This window comes from Octopus bimaculoides, chromosome 21, assembly GCF_046866305.1.
Source record: "Octopus bimaculoides isolate indiv1 chromosome 21, ASM4686630v1, whole genome shotgun sequence".
Classification (NCBI taxonomy): domain Eukaryota; kingdom Metazoa; phylum Mollusca; class Cephalopoda; order Octopoda; family Octopodidae; genus Octopus; species Octopus bimaculoides.
Genome location: NC_142948.1, coordinates 7,691,000 through 7,710,148, shown reverse-complemented (window position 1 = coordinate 7,710,148; position 19,149 = coordinate 7,691,000). Strand labels below are relative to the sequence as shown.

The 19,149-nt window shown below is 36.1% G+C and overlaps 1 protein-coding gene across 1 annotated transcript; it reads right to left on the bottom strand.

Moving 5' to 3' along the window:
* Positions 1-269: 269 nt before the first annotated feature.
* LOC106882003 (serine/threonine-protein phosphatase PP2A) lies at positions 270-19,130 on the bottom strand. Its single transcript, XM_089339421.1, has 8 exons — positions 18,866-19,130; positions 18,628-18,757; positions 8,430-8,639; positions 6,839-7,012; positions 5,341-5,430; positions 3,928-4,089; positions 2,838-2,956; positions 270-1,736 (listed from the first exon to the last, which is right to left on the bottom strand). The coding sequence occupies exons 2-8, from the start codon at positions 18,730-18,732 to the stop codon at positions 1,664-1,666; spliced, it is 933 nt and encodes a 310-aa protein (XP_089195547.1). The 5' UTR covers positions 18,733-18,757; positions 18,866-19,130; the 3' UTR covers positions 270-1,663.
* Between the last annotated feature and the right edge of the window lie 19 nt (positions 19,131-19,149).

The following is a 19,149-nucleotide window of genomic DNA, read 5'->3' as shown; positions in this document are numbered from 1 at the left end:
AAGAAACAAGGAGAGAAAATAAAGAATGTGTAGTGGCTAGCGAGATATATATATGTATGTATGATGGGCTTCTTTCATTTTCTGTCTACCAAATCTACTCACAAGACTTTGGTTGGCTCAAGGCTATAGTAGAAGACACTATAAGGTACCATGTAGTGGAACTGAACCTGGAGCTATGTAGTTGGGAGGGAAACTTCTTACCACACATCCACACCTGCACCTATGTGTCACATTTTCTCAGTTGTTAAGAAACAAATTCAACACTCATCTCCAATATAAAATTTATTTTATAAAACATTGTTTGAACTGTCAGCAGGCATTACAAATGTTTCCAAAATTGTTTGAATAAAAGCGTGCACTAATAGTGCACCAAAAGACATACTTGTTATTAACCCTTTTGTTACCATATTTCTGTTGATATGCTCTGTGTTTCTTTCAATTCATTTTAAATATAACAAAGATTTAGTAAAATAACTTAGTTATCATTAAGCTAGTGTTAAGGACATAAGTTGTGCTCAAGGTTTGGAGGAAGATTTTAATTCAGAACTTTTGAAAACAAGACATTTGTACTACAGAGCCAGTGATGGTTTCTGTTTTTTAAATTGGAAGCAGGCTGGGTAAAAAGGTTGTTGTTGTTGTTGATCCTGTGTTTTTCTTTTCCGTTAACTCGCTGTCATCTCAAATTCCTCTTCTGCCAATCTTCACTAGATTATCATCAGGAATGTTGCCTTCAATTTTTTCCTTCTGGGTTTGCCTCACTAAACAACCATGTGGTTTCCTTCACATATGGCCTACTTATGTCAGGCTATTTGTTGGCCAGTGGATACCTGTTTGGCTTTGGCCCACCGATTTTTGTTCCTTACAATTTCTAGATATTTGTCATTTAGTAATTTTCTGAAGTATCTATTTGTGAATGTTTAGTGCTTTCTCAGGATACTTGCGTACATTTGTCATGGCGCTGCACTATATGTATGTGTGTGTGTGTGTGTGTGTGTGTGTGTGTGTGTATGTTTGTATGTGTGTGTGTGTGTGTGTGATTTATTTCCAATCTTCGGTGCCATGAGTAAATATTACACTTTGCTTGAAGACAGCGGGACAGCTGGTGACAAGAAGGGTACTGGACCAAAGAAAATCTGCCTTAACAAATTCCATTTGACCCATGCAAGCCTGCAAAAGTGGACATTATACCGATGATGATGCTGATATGTGCATGTGTATATCATCATCCTTTATCATCCCTCTTCCATACTGGCATGGTTGGATGGTTTGACATGAGCTGGCAAACTACAGGACTGCACCAAGCTTCACTGTATTGGCATAGATTTTACAACTGAATACCCTTCCCGATGCCTATATATACAAGGGGGTACTGAAAAGTTCCTGGCTTTGGGTAAAAGAAAAATACAGGAGGATCAGTTAATTATGATTTTATTCAACATATTCCCTTCTCAGATTCACACACTTATCGTGGTGGTCCTTCAGTTTTTGTAAGCCCTATAAAAGAATTCAGATGGTTGGGCCTCCAACCGGGCCTTTCACGACACCCTTAAAGCCAAGAACTTTTCGGCCACTCCCTCGTATATTTATAGACTCACACATGTCTGGGTGTCTGTGTATGTCTTTGTAAGTATATGTTGTTGATGGTTGCACTAAAAGTTCAGTTTTAAAGAAAATAATCAGGAACTGGGTGATCTGAATTTGGTCTTCTTTTCACAGGAGCAGGATCAAATTGTAAGCTGAAAAATAAAGAGAATAAAACAGATTTTGTTTCATTATTTCTAATTAACAAAAACAAACAAACAAACAAGCAAATGTAGGTGGTTGTGTGGCAAGAAGCTTCCTTCCCAGCCATATGGTTCTGGGTTCAGTCACACTGTGTGGCACGTTGGTTAAATGTTTTCTACTATAGTCTTGGGAAGACTAAAGCCTTGTGAGTGGATTTGGTAGACAGAAACTGAAAGAAGCCTGTCATGTATATGTGTGTGTGTGTGAGTTTGTGTCCCCCTGCTACCACCACTTGATAACTGGTGTTGGGGTGTTTATGTCCCCATAACTTAGCAGTTTGGCAAAAGAAATCGATAGAATAAGTATTAGATTTTTAAAAAAAGTACCGGGATCAATTCATTTGATGTCGATTACATTGACACCAGTGCATAACTGGTACTTATTTCATTGCCTTGAACAAAAAGAATACAAACGCTTCCACAATAAAGTGTGTGTGTATCTTCATTGGCTCTTATGCCGTAAATACCAATATGAAGAAACAGAGAACTGGTATGAGCATGTGCCAAGTAAAGTTACGCAGGAAGATGGAAAAGTAACGATACTCTGGGGCTATGATTTTCAGACGGATCATGTAACCGAACACCATCAGCCGGATATTGTCATATTGAATAAGAGAGACAGATGCTGTCAGATCATTGGTGTAGCCATACCAAATGACATGAATGTTGTGAGTAAAGAGGTTGAAAATATCACCAAGTACTCCAAATTGAAAGTAGAAATGGCAAGACTGTATGGAATGCGGGAGGGTAATGTAAAAGTGATACCAGTGGTGATTGGAGCGTTGGGCTCAGTCCCATTGAAATTTCAAGACTTCTTAAGGAAAATGGAAATCCCATGCAAGATCGATGTCTTGTAAAAAGCAGCCTTATTGGGCACAGCGCACATCTTAAGGAAAGTATTACATGTGTGAAGTCCTTGTTGTGACTTGACAGATGACTAAAGACTCCAGTGCATTTTTACCTACACTGTGTTATGAAATAATAATAATAATAATAATAATAATAATAATAATAATAATAATAATAATAATAATACTAATAATATTCACTTACAAGAAATATTTCGTGCCACTTTCAATTTGCATGATGGCTGCTTGGTTACCACATCGGTAGCAATAATTTGGAGCACTGAACACTGTCACTACATTGTTGTCATGACACATATTGTAACCCTGTGGAAGAGAATAACTGCTTTTGTAATTTTTTTCCTATTTATTTTAACAATTATGTTTGAGAGAGAGAGAGAGAGAGAGGGAGAAAGAGAGAATAACTGATCAACTCTTAAATGGTGGACATTATCAAATGATGTTTTATTAAAGAACAGAAGGCATCATCAAATGATGTTTCATTAAAGAACAGAAGGCATCATCAACTGATGTTTCATTAAAGAACAGAAGGCATCATCAACTGATGTTTCATTAGAGAACAATTAAATAGTTTATTGACAAATAAATAATAAAAGGTGAAATACAACCAATGCATGTGTTTATTATTGGCACAATGACCCTCCTAAGACATGACAAAATCTGTTTCAACATACAAGTTCAGCTCAAGAATCTTGTAAATCAATTACAGAAATGAAATAATTGACATTAGTCAAAATAAAATAAAAAATAATAAAATAGGCACAAGCAAGGCTGTGTTGTAAGAAGCTGGCTTCCCAACCATATGGTTCCAGGTTCAGTCCTATTGCATGGCACCTTGGGCAAGTGTCTTCTACTATAGCCTCAGGCTAACCAAAGCCTTGAGAGTGGATTTGATAGATGGAAACTGAAAGAAACCTGTTGTACATATGGGTGTATGTGTGTGCATGTGTCTTTGTGTCTGTGTTTGTCCCCCACTACTACTCGACAACAAGTGCTGGTGTGTTTTTACGTCTTCATAACTTGGCAGCTCAGCAAAAGCAAACGACAGACTAAGTTGCAGGTTTAAAAAAAATAAGTACTGGGGTCAATTCATTCGACTAAGGAATTGTCCAAGGACGTGACCCAGCAAGGCTGCAATCTAATGACTGAAACAAGTAAGACAAAAAAGTGGCACTTTGAAAATATCAAAATCCTTACAAAAGTTCAAAAGTTCTCAGATTTTATATTCTGTATGAATTAAGAGCAAACTATAAAGAAACAAGAGAAATTATAATTACCTCCATGGCCAACTGGTGAGCACGAGATATGAGGGAAAGACCATTTGAGTAACAGAACAGTTCTGAAATACATTTGCCAAATGTGTAACCAAGGCCTCGAGGTGACAGGCTCCAACCATTGTGTGTACCGGGATCAGACCAAAGAAGATCACACATTGGACCCTGAAAAAGAATTTCTGTATATTTAGCTTCATGTTTACAGTGCATTATAATTAGTTAGTCTACATTTACTCTGTAAGGAGCATAGAGCTATGACCATTTCATGCCAGTGGATGCAATCTTGGGTTCCTGCCTTGATTTCAGACCAAGAGAGAGCAACTGCTTTCATTTCATGCTCCATACATCCTTTCCAGGTCTTCTTAGATTGTCCAACTTCTCTCTTTCCCTCGGGTTGCCAGTCTAACCCTTGTCTTGCAATGCTACTTGAAGGTCTCTTTAAAGCAGTGGTTCTGAACCATTTTTTATCTATGAACCCCTTTGATTCCTATTTTACTCAGATGGGCCCTCCCAGCCATTCCATGTAAAAAACAAGAATATCATATATTTTTATAATTAGATATTAGGAATTGTATAAATAAGAATTGTTGAGATATTTTCTTTATTGTAAAAGTGTAATCAATTTATTGCATATGAATTTTAACCACAAAATCTTATGTGGACTCCTAAGGGTTACATGGATTCTGGTTGAGAACCAATGCTTCAGAGTGTAACCACTCCAGTCCCATTTCCTTTCCAGAATTTTTGATGGGTGTATGGTTCATTCTATCCCACAGTGAGTTGTAGAAAAAAAGAAAAAAAATGTGCAGATGTGGCAATGTGATTAAGACGCATGCTTCCGAAATACATAGTCTCAAGTTCAATCTCACTGCATGGTACCTTCTTCTATTATAGTCATGGGCCAAGCAAGCTATGTGAGAGGATTTGGTAGATGGAAACTGAAAAAGAAGCCCATCACATATATAAGTGTGTATACACGTGTGTATTTGTGTCTTTGTTTTGATGCTGCCGCCGCCACCACCACCACCACCACCACTGGATGTTAGGAAGAGCATCCAGCTGTAAAAGCCCTGCCAAAATAGACACAGAAGTCTGATGCAGTCTTCTGCCAGGCCAACTCCTGTCGACCTATACCAGCATGGAAAGCAGACATCAAATGATGATGATGATGATGATGATAATGAATGCAGTGAAGTGGCAGAATCGTTAGGAAGCCAGGTAAAATTCTTAGTGGTATTTTGCTTGTCTTTATGTTCTGAGTTCAAATTCTGCCAAGGTTGACTTTGCTTTTCATCCTTTAAGGGCCAATAAAATAAGTAACAATTGAATACTGAGGTCGACGTAACTGACTTACCCCCACCCCTGAAATTGCTGGCCCAGTGCCAAAATTTGAAACCAATATAAATTTACACGTACTTCATGTGGTATTTCCTGTTTTCTGAACAAAGTATTAATGTTGTCCAAGTTGCAAATTGAAGGGGATAATCCTCCATGTAAACAAAATATCTGTAAGAAAAAAAACAAGAGAGAAAGACTCAGATAGTTTACAAGTGTTCAAAGATAATAAAGAAATACTGCAAGTCTTAGAAGAATGCACACAAGATTAACGCATCAACTGCCACATGTACCACTGGTGGTTCACTGCAAACTTCACACAGCTGCCATATACATGGTGGTATATTTTCGTAATTTGAGAAAATATTTTATTCTGTATTCCCCCCCCCCCCCGTAAAGCAGATCTTGGATCTTGTTCTTTGGCCAATAAAGAAAAAGTAAAATGATTCTTTATTAACTAGGTGCAGGTGTGGCTGTGTGGTAAGAAGCTTGCTTCCCAGCCACATGGTTCCAGGTTCAGTCCCACTGTGTGGCACCTTGGACAAGTATCTTCTACTATAACCTCGGGCTGAACAAAGCCTTGTGAGTGGATTTGGCAGATGGAAACTGAAAGAAGCCAATCATATATATGTATGTATATGTGTGTGTGCATGTGTGTGTGTGTTTGTGTGTGTGTGTGTGTGTGTGTGTGTGTGTGTGTGTGTGTGTGTGTGTGCATGTCTTTGTGTCTTATTTGCCCTCCACCACTGCTTGACAATTGGTGTTGGTGTGTTTACATCATTGTAACCTAGCAGTTCGACAAAAATGACTGACAGAATAAGCACCAAGCTTAACAAAAATAAGTACTGGGGTCAATTCATTTGACTGAAAATTTTTCAATGAGATGCCCCATCATGGCCACAGTCTAAAGACTGAAACAAGAACATGAGTGCTAAATATTAAAGTTTAATTAATGAAATATTGTAAAAATGCAAAAAAAATAACATTTCCTTTTAACTAAACAGAATGTAATGTAACTGCTCCATCACTAAGTTCCAGTAACAGGCCATGGCAGTTAATGTGTTAATAAAAACACCACTGCAAGGATAAAATTTATTATGAACGTTAACATGTTCAACTCCACTGCAACAGGCAGACTCAAAAAATTCCATTCAGAGAAAGATCCCTAGAAAAAATATGTTTATACACACAAGTCTGTATACACACGTTTATCCGCACACACGTACAATCCCTGAAGGGATTAGTGATTTGTCTGTTTTTCTATTTACTTGGGCTTTTGGTCTTTAGGGCCCTTTGATTTCAGGCTTAGAGATCATCAGTAATGTTCTACTCTGAGAACACAAGCACGGGCATGCAAATAAATGTCAGTAGACCACATGTAAAGCAACTATGCAAGGACTCTGAGTGCACCCGAAAAGACCTACAACATGCAATGACAGACTGAACAGACTGGAAAGAACACATCAAGGCAATCTGCAGAATAAGCACAACCAGATGATGATGAAAAAAAATTAGGTTCAACAAATCTCTAAGCAGCACAAAAGCAATCTGCAAAGAAGCAAGAAGAAAACAAACTTACTTCTTCATCTACTAATGCTGTGAGAGGAAGAAAATCGAAGAGATCTGTGAAAAATTTCCAAACATTAGCATTTCCATACTTCCTCAAACATTCATCATAAAATCCATACACTTGGGTAATCTGTCTACTTTCATGATTTCCTCGAAGTATAGTTATTCTGTCCTTATATCTGACCTGTTGGAAGAGAAAAAAGTTTAACAACATTTTTATGAATATACAGGCATGGTTTTTTTTTACAGTTTTAAGTAGCAAAACCAGAGTATTTGGGAAGAAAAACATTGAAAATTTGATTTACAGCAAAATTGTTCACAAGTGTCAAAAAAGAAACATATCAAAAAAGAGACAAAAAGAAATGTGAAATATTTAGCAGAACAATTTTGTTACATCTGAATTAGATGATCCCACAATAAAGCTACAACCTGACAATATCATTCTCCATTCTCATAGTAGTTTGTGGTCTTGTTTAACAACATTTCTATTAATATACAGATATGGTTTTGACAAGCAAAGTAATATTCCCTATGACTAGGCACATTTTTTTTTTTTTTTTGCAGAATATTGGAAATGAATTCCATTGATTGTCTGATGGTGAAACTTGTCAATTCAAGGAGACACAAACACAGACACACATGAGTGGGTGCTGAAAAGTTCCTGGCTTTGAGTAAAAAAAAAAAATACAGGAAGATCAGTTAATTATGATTTTACTCAATATATTTCTCTCTCAGATTCACTAATTGTAGCAGTCCTTCACTTTTTCTAAGCCCTGTAAAAGAACTTGAAAGGCCAAGCCTCCAACCAGGCCTTTCATGATACCTTTAAAGCCAGGAACGTTTCAGCAACCCCTTGTGAGTGTATGTATGTGTATGTATGTATGTATGTATGTATACACGAGGGGGTGCTGAAAAGTTCCCAGCTTTGGGTAAAAAAAAATACAGGAGGATCAGTTAATAATGATTTTATTCAATATATTTATATATTTCTGTCTCAGATTCACACACTTATTGTAGCAGTTCTTCAGTTTTTCTAAGCCCTGTAAAAGAACTTGGAAGGTTGGGCCACCTACCAGGCCTTTCGCGATACCCTTAAAGTCAGTAACTTTGCAGCACCCCTTCATACCTTCATGATGGCATTTTCTTTGTGTGATAAGATCGGGAGGAAGAGTAGCATGCCCTCAAGTGCTTATGTAAACTGATTCTTGATGCTGCATGGCTTTTCTTCCTATCTGCATTTAGTTTGTCCGTATCTTTATCTTTTACTTGAAGAGTTTTTAGTCAATCAAATTGGCCCCAGTATTTATTAATTTTTAAAAAAGTCTGATACTTATTTAATTGGTCTCTTTTGCTGAACCACTAAGTTACAGGGACATAAACACACCAACAGTGTGGTGGTGGGCAACAAACACAAAGACACACATATGATGGGCTTCTTTCAGTTTCCATCTACCAAATCCACTCACAAGGCTTTGGTTGGCATGAAACTATCATAGAAGACACTTACCCAAAGGGCCACACAGTGGGATTGAACCTGGAACTATGAGGTTGGGAAGCAAACTTCTTACTACTCATTCACACCTGCACCTATAAAGACGTACCTTTAATACAACAAGCAGTGTTATAGTTTCAACTGAATAGTATCCTCTATCAACATAATCTCCCATGAAAAGGTAATTTGTGTCTGGTATTCGACCTCCAATGCTGAAGAGTTCCATCAAGTCATGAAACTGGCCGTGAATGTCTCCACATACTGTTACTGGACATTTTACTTGCTGCACGTTAGATTCCTGGGATAAAATTTCTTTAGCCTGCAAAAGAGAGATAAATAAAAAAGAACAACAAATTAATAAATAAACAATCAACAAAGTTACTAAAGTGGCTTGGACTACCTAAACTACAACATCAATAAAAACTACTAAAAATATGAAGACAACTGTGACAAACAATACTAAATTAACAATATTTATTAAACAAGTAACAACATGGCAAATAATTTATTCATTCATATATACATACATGTGAGTGCATATATATATATATATATATATATATATATATATGTGTGTGTGGCACAAACATTTGATCCATTACAAACAAATCTTTAGTGCAAGTTGTTCAGCAAAAAGCTGAATGCCGATATGTTATCTTTGACAGGAGAGTCCGTCATATCTATATACACTCATCATCATTTTTTTACATCTGTTTTCTCATGCTAGCATGGGTTGGATGGTTCTTTTCCAACACAGCATTTCACTATTTGTTACATCGTTTTCTCCTTTTGTAAGATTCAACATTCTGAGATTACCGTTTCTAATTCAGCTTACATCTTCCTTCGTCTTCCTCTTGCACAGGTTCCTTTCATTTGGATATCTCAACACTTCTTCACCCATCTGTTATCATTCTTACATATTATACATCCATACCAATGCAATTGGTGAAGGTGCATGGCTTAGTGGTTAGAGTATTGGGCTTACAATTGCGAGGTTGTGAGTTCAATTCCTGGACCTGGCTGTGTGTTGTATTCTTGAGCAAGACACCTCATTTCACATTGCTCCAGTTGTATCAGCTTTTGCCTTTCCTTTGGATAACATCAGTGGCACCCTATGTCTCATTACCATGTAGGATTACACTCCATACATGTGTCAAGCAACACAATTTGCTATTCATTCAAAGAAAGATTCTTCATGTTGAAGAACCTCAACATTTTCCATTCTGGTTTTATATTCTGATTACTATGCATCTGAGCACCCTTCACCACATGTGTGTGCATCATTATCAATCTATCTACCTGTGTGTTTGTGTGTGTGATCATCATTATATATATATATAGACACACACACAGACATGGCTGCATGGTTAAGAAGTTTGCTTCCCAACCACATGGTTTTGGGTTCAGTCCCACTGCATGACACCATGGGCAGGTGCAGTCTACTATAGCCCTGGTCTAACAAAAGCCTTGCAAGTGAGTTTGGCAAACAGAAACTGAAAGAAGTCCATCATATACATGTGTATGTGTTTTTCTTTGTGTTTGTGCTTGTCCCCTACTACCACTTGACAACCAAAGTTGGTTTGTTTACATCCCTGTAACAGAGAGGTTCTGAAAGGAGAACAGTAAAATAAGTACTAAACTTTACAAAGAGTAATAAGTTCTGGGGCCAATTTGTTTGAGTAAACCCCTCAAGGTAGTGCCCCAGCATGGCCACAGTCTAAAGACTGAAACAAGTGGAAGATAAATGATAAAAGAAAGATATGCAAGAGGACAAGCAAACAAACGTCAGGACCTTTTTCTTAAAGGCTGGCAAGAATAGCTGGGCCAGAAGTTATAAAGAAATTCTGTGAAATAGTGTTGTTTTTCTGGGGAAATAACAAAACAATGTGACAAGAAGCATCCTGGTCGTTAGTTTGGTTGAGTTGGTAGAGAAAAAAACAAACATGAAAGGAAGCACTTGAAGTTTGAGGATATTTTTGAGTCATTCGCAGTGTGTCAAGTAGAGATGAGTTTGCAGTTAGAATTGTTGCTGTCGCCTGGATGGTTTGACAAGGGCTGACTAGGCAGAAGACAGCACCTGGCTTCACTGTCTTGTTTTGGCATGATATTTTACAGCTGGATGTCCTCCAAATGTCAACCACTTTACAGTGTGGAGTGGATGCTTTTTATGTGTTAAATACTATATAAATATGTGTAGGATTGAATCTAAACAAAGGCAAAATACAGTAGTGATTGGTGTAGTTGCAGAGAGAAGCCGAAAAAAGCAGGAAGAACAATGGATATATTCTGTTATTCTTTTATTTGTTTAAGCCTTTTGACTGTGGCCATGCTGGGGTGCTGCCGTAAAGGATACAGTCACAATCAAATCTATTTCAGTACTTACTTTAATTCTGGTGCTTTATTCTGTCAGTGTCTTTTTGCCAAACAGCTAGGTTACAGGGACACAAACAAACTAACATTGCTGTTGTCTTAATAGTGACAAACAAGTATAAAAAACAGTACACACAGTATGCACATATATATATATATTTATGCATGTGTGTATATATATGTATGTATGTATGTGTATATATATATATATATATATATATATGATATGCATATATATATATATATATCTATATATATATACATATATACATACATTCACCATGATAGATCGCTGACCACTACATTTATATTTTTTTTCTCCTTGCTTCTCTCCTTATTTCTTTCTGTGTTCCTTTCAGTTGAAGAGCGTAGGCTCGAAACGTCAAAGACTTTCTCTATTCCCGAGTGTTAAACTAATACATCCATTTGTTGTGTACACTACCTGTCTTCATCTGTTGCTTTTTTCGTAAATTCTCCTATATATATATATATATATATTCTTCCTTTACTTGTTTCAGTCTTTTGACTGTGGCCATGCTGAAGCACCGCCTTTAGTTGAACAAATCAACCCCCAGACTTATTCTTCGTAAGCCTAGTACTTATTTTATCAGATAAGATGGCGTAATTACCAAATGCGTAGGTAAAATGATGTATTGGGTAAAAAATAGAAAAGGCATATAAAAGAGACACAGGCACCAACTGAAAAACAGATTCGTTGAAAACAAACCAAAGAAAATGGAGGAACTGATAGAATGGTTATATGATACGTTCCAAGTACAAACACCACTGCAGGTGATTGAAGCCAAGTGTACAAGTGAGAGGAAAAAAAAAAACATACAGAGTTCCTGAAAATAGATGCCAAAACAGTCACAGAAGTCTGCTGTAGGCTTAGGCCTGGCTGGCTCTTGTGGTACCGTCCCACCCATGCTAGTGTAGAAGACGGATGATGATGATGTTAGTAAAAATTGATCCATTTCCTGGCACAACTTGCTATGATTGTAATATTGTTCTGAGATGGTGTATACTACTAGCAGTAGATATGACCAATAGTAACATGAAATGTGATATTTCCAGGAGAAGGAAAATGGGTAATATGAGATTAATGGACATTAACAGGCCATTAGTAAAATAAATGAAATGAAATAGCTAAGGCTGGGAATGAAAACTAGCTGATGGTTTTGGTTCATGGTGAATGTCTAACTAATGGCTTGTGTGTATTAAAACAAATGAACACACACACATACACATGCGTGCACTTGAGCTGATGAGGGAGGCATTATGACCAGCTAGAAATGGCAACCAAATCTGCCTCAGTTCACACCTTACCATCATAAAAAAAAAAGAAATTTTCAGTGAATAATGTAATTCTGGAGATACCATTTCTGAATAAAAGACACAATGGATAGAAGGAGACATTCATGCGCAGACACCCAAACCAAAATCTGGAGAAGTTAGTTTTCAAGCACAGAAACAGCTCTACAAACACAAACTTTACAGATATACTGCTACTTTACCATGCAGTCTACTGCAGTTTCCATAGCTAACACTGTAAGATAATCTGATCTGGGTTAGAGTTTAGGGTTTAAAGTGAAGGGTTAGGGTATAGGGCTAGGGTTTAAGGTTAGGGTTAAAGTAAGAGTTAGGGCTGGGGTTAGAATGCATGCTAACACGGCACCACAAATACAATCTATTGGGTTGTCAGAAACATTCATTGCTTTTCAATTTTATTTGAATTATCATGAAAAATATTTGTATAATAGTGTTTTATGCTTTTTCAGAGTTCTGTTCTTCCTTTACAACTTTTGCTTATAATTTTTTTGAAATTTGAAAAGGATTTTACATTGTTTTAGGCATAAATGTGGATGTGTGGTAAGAAGCTTGCTTCCCAACCACATGGTTCTGGGTTCAGTCACATGACATGGCACCTTGAGCGTGTGTCTTCTACTACAGCATGTGTCTTCCCTGCCACCTTCACTTGATGGGTAAGGTCCAAACAATTGTGTTTCTTCAACATTTTTGCTAATTTGGGATATTTTAGCAAACTGGTTGTTAAAATCCAGGCAGCTGAGCAAAATTGTTAACTCCTTCATAACCCTACTTCTGTTGAAATACACTGCCATCATTTCAGTTTGTTTTGAAAATAATGAAGAATTTAATCAAATCAAGGAGATATATGCATACTCACACACACATATATATAGACAGATCTCACCAGTGCTAGTGCCACGTAAAAAGCACCCACTACACTCTGTAAAGTGGTTGGCATTAGAAAGACATCCAGCTGTAAAAACCATGCCAATTCCTGTCAAACCATCCAACCTATGTCAGCATGGAAGACAGATGTTCAATGACAACAATGATATATATATATATATATATATATATATATATATATACACACACATGATGGGCTTATTTCAGTTTCTGTCTCTCACAAAGCTTGCTTTGGTTTGTCTGGGGGCTATAGTAGAAGACACTTGCCCAAGGTATAATGCAGTGAGATTGAACCCAAAACTATGTTGTTGGGGAAGCAAACTTCTTAACCATGCAGTCATCTCTGTGCTTCAACAGTGGATGGAAATATTTGAAGGAGACAAGTGTGATATATAGAAAAATAAGTAAAGCAATATCCATTGTTTCAAAACTGTCTAGTTCATTTTTGTGATAGACCATGTGTATTTAACTCTTTCACTATGAAATAAATGTTCATGGTTATTCCAATATGGTATTTTCTGTAAGTCATGTAGCCTCAATAAACTTGTCCTGTCTCAAAAGTATAATAGCTTTAATCATGACATTCCTCAACAAAAATAGATTAGCACATATAAACTGCTTTCCACAGTTAATGAAATTTTGAGTGGATATCTCTGATTCCTGTCATAAATGGGTTAATAAATGAGAGACCAGCAATGAAGACTTGCAGAGATCTTGTTTCATATTCAATGAATCAGACGACATGATGAAAATTGTTGCTAAATTTTATTACATTGTGAAGGCAATACTATAATCTATGGGAAGCAACTCAACTAAGATTAACCTTCATTAGTAAAGAAATTAACTCCTTGATTTTTTTTAAGATTAACCTTCATTAGTAAAGAAATTAACTCCTTGATTTTTTTTATTGCCTTATTTTCTGAGTCAATTAGTTGGCACTTGACTAAGACAAAAACTGATTAGTGACAAGTTGAGATTGCTTTAGATTTTTTTTCCTGAGAAGTACTGCTTTCAGGGCATAAATTTTCTCAGACAGGCAGAGCCAGCAATTACGAAGTTCCCTGGAGTATAGATGGGGGCCCTATCAGTTTATAGAAACCTAGGCTACGTCTGCTCTGATAATCAGTGAATTCTCTATCAAGGTTGACAACTGGTAGCAGGAAGAGCTGCAAGGGTCAACAGATGATGGCAAGAGCTGCTACAGATCATACTATCCAAAAGAGTATATGCATGCGAATCAGGGACCACATGTGAATTTGTACTCCTACTGAAACTCTGGACATAACTCACTGGTTGGAACTGGCTCAACCTAGCCCAGGTGAACACTGCTGCAAGTACAAGTATCAGTTTATAGTGGAGAAGCCAGGTCACTGATCTCTAAGCTTCTAAATGAAACTGGAAAGTAGAATTCTCACTGACCTTGGACCTAAAAAACTATGTGTGTTGCTTATGACATACCGAGGCTCATTTATTTTTTGTTAGTACCATCTAGAGGAGGGAGCGTAGTCTTGTGGCCATGGAAAGGAAAATATCCCCTTAGCAGTTGATTGGCTCAATTTAAGAAGTTGCTGAGTGGGGATGAATGCTGATGTATTTAATGCTGGAATTGGTGTTAGCCAGGCGAAAATAGCTAAACTCAGCATCATCATAATTTAATGTCTGCTTTCTATGTTGGCATGGGTTGGATGGTTTGATAGGAGCTGTGACATGATTTCTATGGCTGCATGCCTTTTCTAACATCAACCACTTTACAGAGTGTACCGGGTGCTTTTTATATGCCACTGGCATAGGTGCATATACGCAGCTCTGGTACAAGTGCATTTTATATGGTACTGGGACCTGTAAAGGAAAAGCCTGTATGTATGGATGTAGTATTTTTGTGGTGCAGTACAAGGCATAGAAAATTCCTAGTATCTTTAAAACTATAAGTAGATTAAATCAAATTACTTTCCACATCTTGGTTTTCCTCAGATGCAAGACGAATGGAGGTTTCTTCACAAAGACTAAATTCTCGCTGAAGCCATTGTTTGTTAAGACAGAGTGCTGCCTAGTCACTAATTTTCCACACCTTCTTATGTCTGTTTCTAATTTAGTTGAGGATTATTGCATTCTGATAGATGTGTACAGTCTCTTCATTTGGCTTCTCATAAGGGTGATACTTACCTGTCTAATGTTAGGTCGAGAGAAAAATGATAAGGGTGATCATGTTTTGTGACACTGCCAAGCCATCATCTCTATACAAACCTGAGATGTGGGAAAGAGTGCACTTCCTAAAAGAATCATGGATAAACATCCTATGAGGCCAACCACTTGCGTCACTTCAAATAATTTATATATACATATATATATATATATACATTTCATTATGTTAAACTGTTAAGCCCAACACATTTTTTACCTGTCTCTCTCCATTTTTTTCCACTCATCCCTTTCTGTTGAAGAGCATAGGCTCAAAATATCAGACTTTTCCATTCTTCCTGAGCATCAAACTAATGCACCTGCTTGTTGTTTCCTTACCTGTTTTTGTCTTTTGTTTTCTGTACATTTGATATATATATGACCTTCGAACATTGCTTTATGCATCCTTACATGTAATCGTACAATATATAAAATAAAAAATATCCCAGCATAACCTAATATAGTCATTTCAAAAATAAAATAAACAAAAACCATTTAGAAAAAAAAAGCAAAAAGGAGAGAAAGAAAAGGAAAAAGAAAACATCAATGCAGTACCAAGTGCTGAGGATAGATTGAAGCAGAGAATATGAGACAATCTGCATTCAGGTACCACTTTCAACTCTCTCCTTGGTCAATCTGATCCATTTTGAAGTTGTCACCTACTTTCTGCTAGTGCAAAATTCTTGGAGGACTGAATTGACGCCCTGCCTGTGGCCAACATTGGGGGGTCTATTCAGTCTTGATGAGCTCTGCCTTACCATCACACTCAGAGTGGGAGTTGACGTCTGCAGGGGACTGAGATATTGCTGTGGTAGGGCCCTCGATGCCACAGGTCTTCACGGTTTGTCTTGCTGCCTAAATGCTGGTCGCTTTGCTCATCACACTGAGCTAAACTTAATCATTAAGCAGGCCCTGGCTCGAATTAATATCTCTTCAGTTCTGGAGCCGGGACTATCCAGAAGTGATGGCTTACCCGCTGTCCCTGGGTAAGAGGTAGGTGCCTCATCTGGGACGCCACAGTCTTTGACTTGTTTGCTCCCTCACACATCCTGGATGCTGTCGTAAGTGAGAAGGTCACTGCTTCCATAGCTGAACAGAAGAAAACCCTGAAGTATCGGGACCTGACAGTGAATTATCACTTTTAACCTGTGGTATTTGGAGGGACAGGGCCACTAATGGAAAAATTCTTGTCATCATTGGCAGCTTACCTCACCAAAATGTTAGGTGATGCTCAAGAGGGTGCTTGGCTCTTCCAATGCCTTGGCCTTGCCATTGCTCATAGTAATGCAGTGAGCATACTTGCTTGCTTCAAGAGGTTCCATTGAACCTTGTGGTGTGTGACCAACTGGAGCACTTGATGCTGCATCAATGCTTTTTTTCTTTCATTTCTTTCACCTTTTTTCTGCTTTTTTCCCCCTTTGTATTATATATGTATCATATACATACATGTTATATATGTAATAAAAAATTTAATTTAGTTAAAAATAAAAAGAGTAACCAAAAATGAAATTATTAGTTTGATTTCTTGGAAGTATCTTTTGTTTAGTTGATTTAAGGATTAGAGATAAATTTGAACAAATAAGCATATTATAAGTGAAAACCGATGTTAGTTAATGCAAAAGCACAGAAGTCTGAAAGTTATCCATCATTTATTAAAGTTGATTTTGACTATATATATATACACACACACAAACATATATACATATTATATATATATATATATATATATATATATATATATATATATATATATATATATGATGGAGGTGTTCTAAACAATTCCTATTTACCAAATTCTGCTGATCGGGTACTTATCTGAAACAATAGTAGAGGGCACATGGCCAAGGTACCACACAGTGATCTTGAACCTGGAAGCACCCGATTCCAAAGCAACCCTGACTATTAACCTCGTCTGCGCTAATTTATATATTATATAATTAATAAATATATATGTAAATATATCCTTATATTTTAAATCCCCATAAGAAGTTGGTAGGTAAGGTAAATGTGGAGAATCGCGGCGTAATTTCCTCAAAAATGGAGAAAATATTGATATAAAAGTAAAATGAGATAAGAATGCTTTCATTTCAAAACTACGAGTATAATGAAGAAATAGAAACGTTTACGTAACTTATAAGTATTCAATTAAAAATTTTATTATTATTTTTTTAAAGACGTAATAATGTATGAGTCAGCAATACTTTCCTTTTAAAATGATATATTACAAGAAAAAGCATTTAGACGACTTAGGTTTGATTAGAAACGACATTTATAAAATCATCAGATGTAATGTTTTTAAGTGTCATCAGATATTTTCAAAAAGGTGAATAAGTAAATAAATAAAATTTATAAACAATATTTTTTGATTTCGTTTCAGTATTTCAATAAACTATATTTTGACACACCTGCACGAGTGTGCTCCCTCGACTTTGTTTCCTCATAACTTTCAGAAAAATGGATATTTTTTAATGAAACTTTCTACAAATACCTTTCAGACGCTGTAGATTACGATTATGGAAAAAAAAGTTGGTGGGCGCAAACACACACACATATATTTACATATAAAAATGAAACTTGAAATTTCGACGCGATGTGTCAATATGTACGTGTGAGCGCACACCAATTATTTTTTCCTACATTAAATTCCGATATAACCATAATCCACATAATCTAAGATATCTATTTTTCTGAAAGTTATGACGAAATAAAGTTAGGAAAAGAGCGAACCACTTGTGTAGGTTAAACTGATTTTTTAAATATATATTTCCATTTAAAAACGAAAAAGGTATTCTTTCGATAAAAGCTATAGAAATTATAAAAGTGTTAGTTCGGCAATTTCCGTAAGAAAGTTTTTGATTTTTTTCCAGTTTATGTATTTTTTGTGTGTAAAGGCGAAGGTAAAGAATATGCACACTTGGTGTTCAGGGCTAGGGTTAGGGTTTTTGTTACGCCGAAAACGGGTGGTGCGAGTATTCTTTACCTCCGCCCGTGTAAGTGCTATGTTTATGTATTTTTTTTCTGTGTATTTATCCGTCTTACCTTTATGGAATGTATATTTGCGTAAATATATGTGTATGTATATATACAGCACTCGATGGAGACAAGAGCTATGAACTAAAATTTATATTAATAAAAAATAATAAATTAAACTGTTTAGAACTACCAGTGAAGTCATTCTTTTTCTTTTTTCAAATATATATATATATATATATATATATATATATATATATATACACACACACAAATATACATACACCGAAAATACATAAATATAAGCAATTCAGCCGAAAAAAAATTAAAGAAATAAAAATGTTTTACGGAAATTGCCGAACACTTTCATAATTCCTTTACCTTTATCGAAGAAATGCCAAAAAAAAAAGAAAAAAAATTACATCGCGAGTCTCCAACTTCGATTAATTTTTTTCAAAGCTTATTTTTTGTTAGAGATTTTAGCTTTATATATCCTTTATGTATGATGATGGAGAACAACAAACAACTAAATTATTATTGTTATTGTGCGTACGAAAGTTTAAAAAGTTATTTACTTTTTCGCATAATGTTTTCACTTGAGTCTCAGAGAGTCGGTTACATTCATATAACTGTTTAATCCATTGATCTAATTCTTTAACTGTGCACTGGCTGTCAACCATGGCTTAAAATGTATGATAAACTTAACTGTAAACAAACAGAATAATAAATTTGTTTTTTTTTTTGTAGAAAACTTAATAAAACTGCAATAATTTGAGGTTTAAAAATTTTAGACATTAAGAATTTAAAACTAACGTTTGAACGAAAGATAAATAAATAAGTCCAGGAAATCACAGGTAGTCAATGTACATAGACTGATCAGATCGTAAATATAAGTTCATACTATTCACAAGATTTGAATACAAGGCTAATGAAAATACGAGCTCGTTCAATACACATAGCATGATGAGTTTTGTTTTATATTTACTTATATATGGACACGTATAATAAAACAAAAGGTGCAAGTATGTGTATAACTTCCCTGAGACGAGCACCAGTGTCCATGACAGTTGGCCTGCACAATATTCTGCAACAAATGC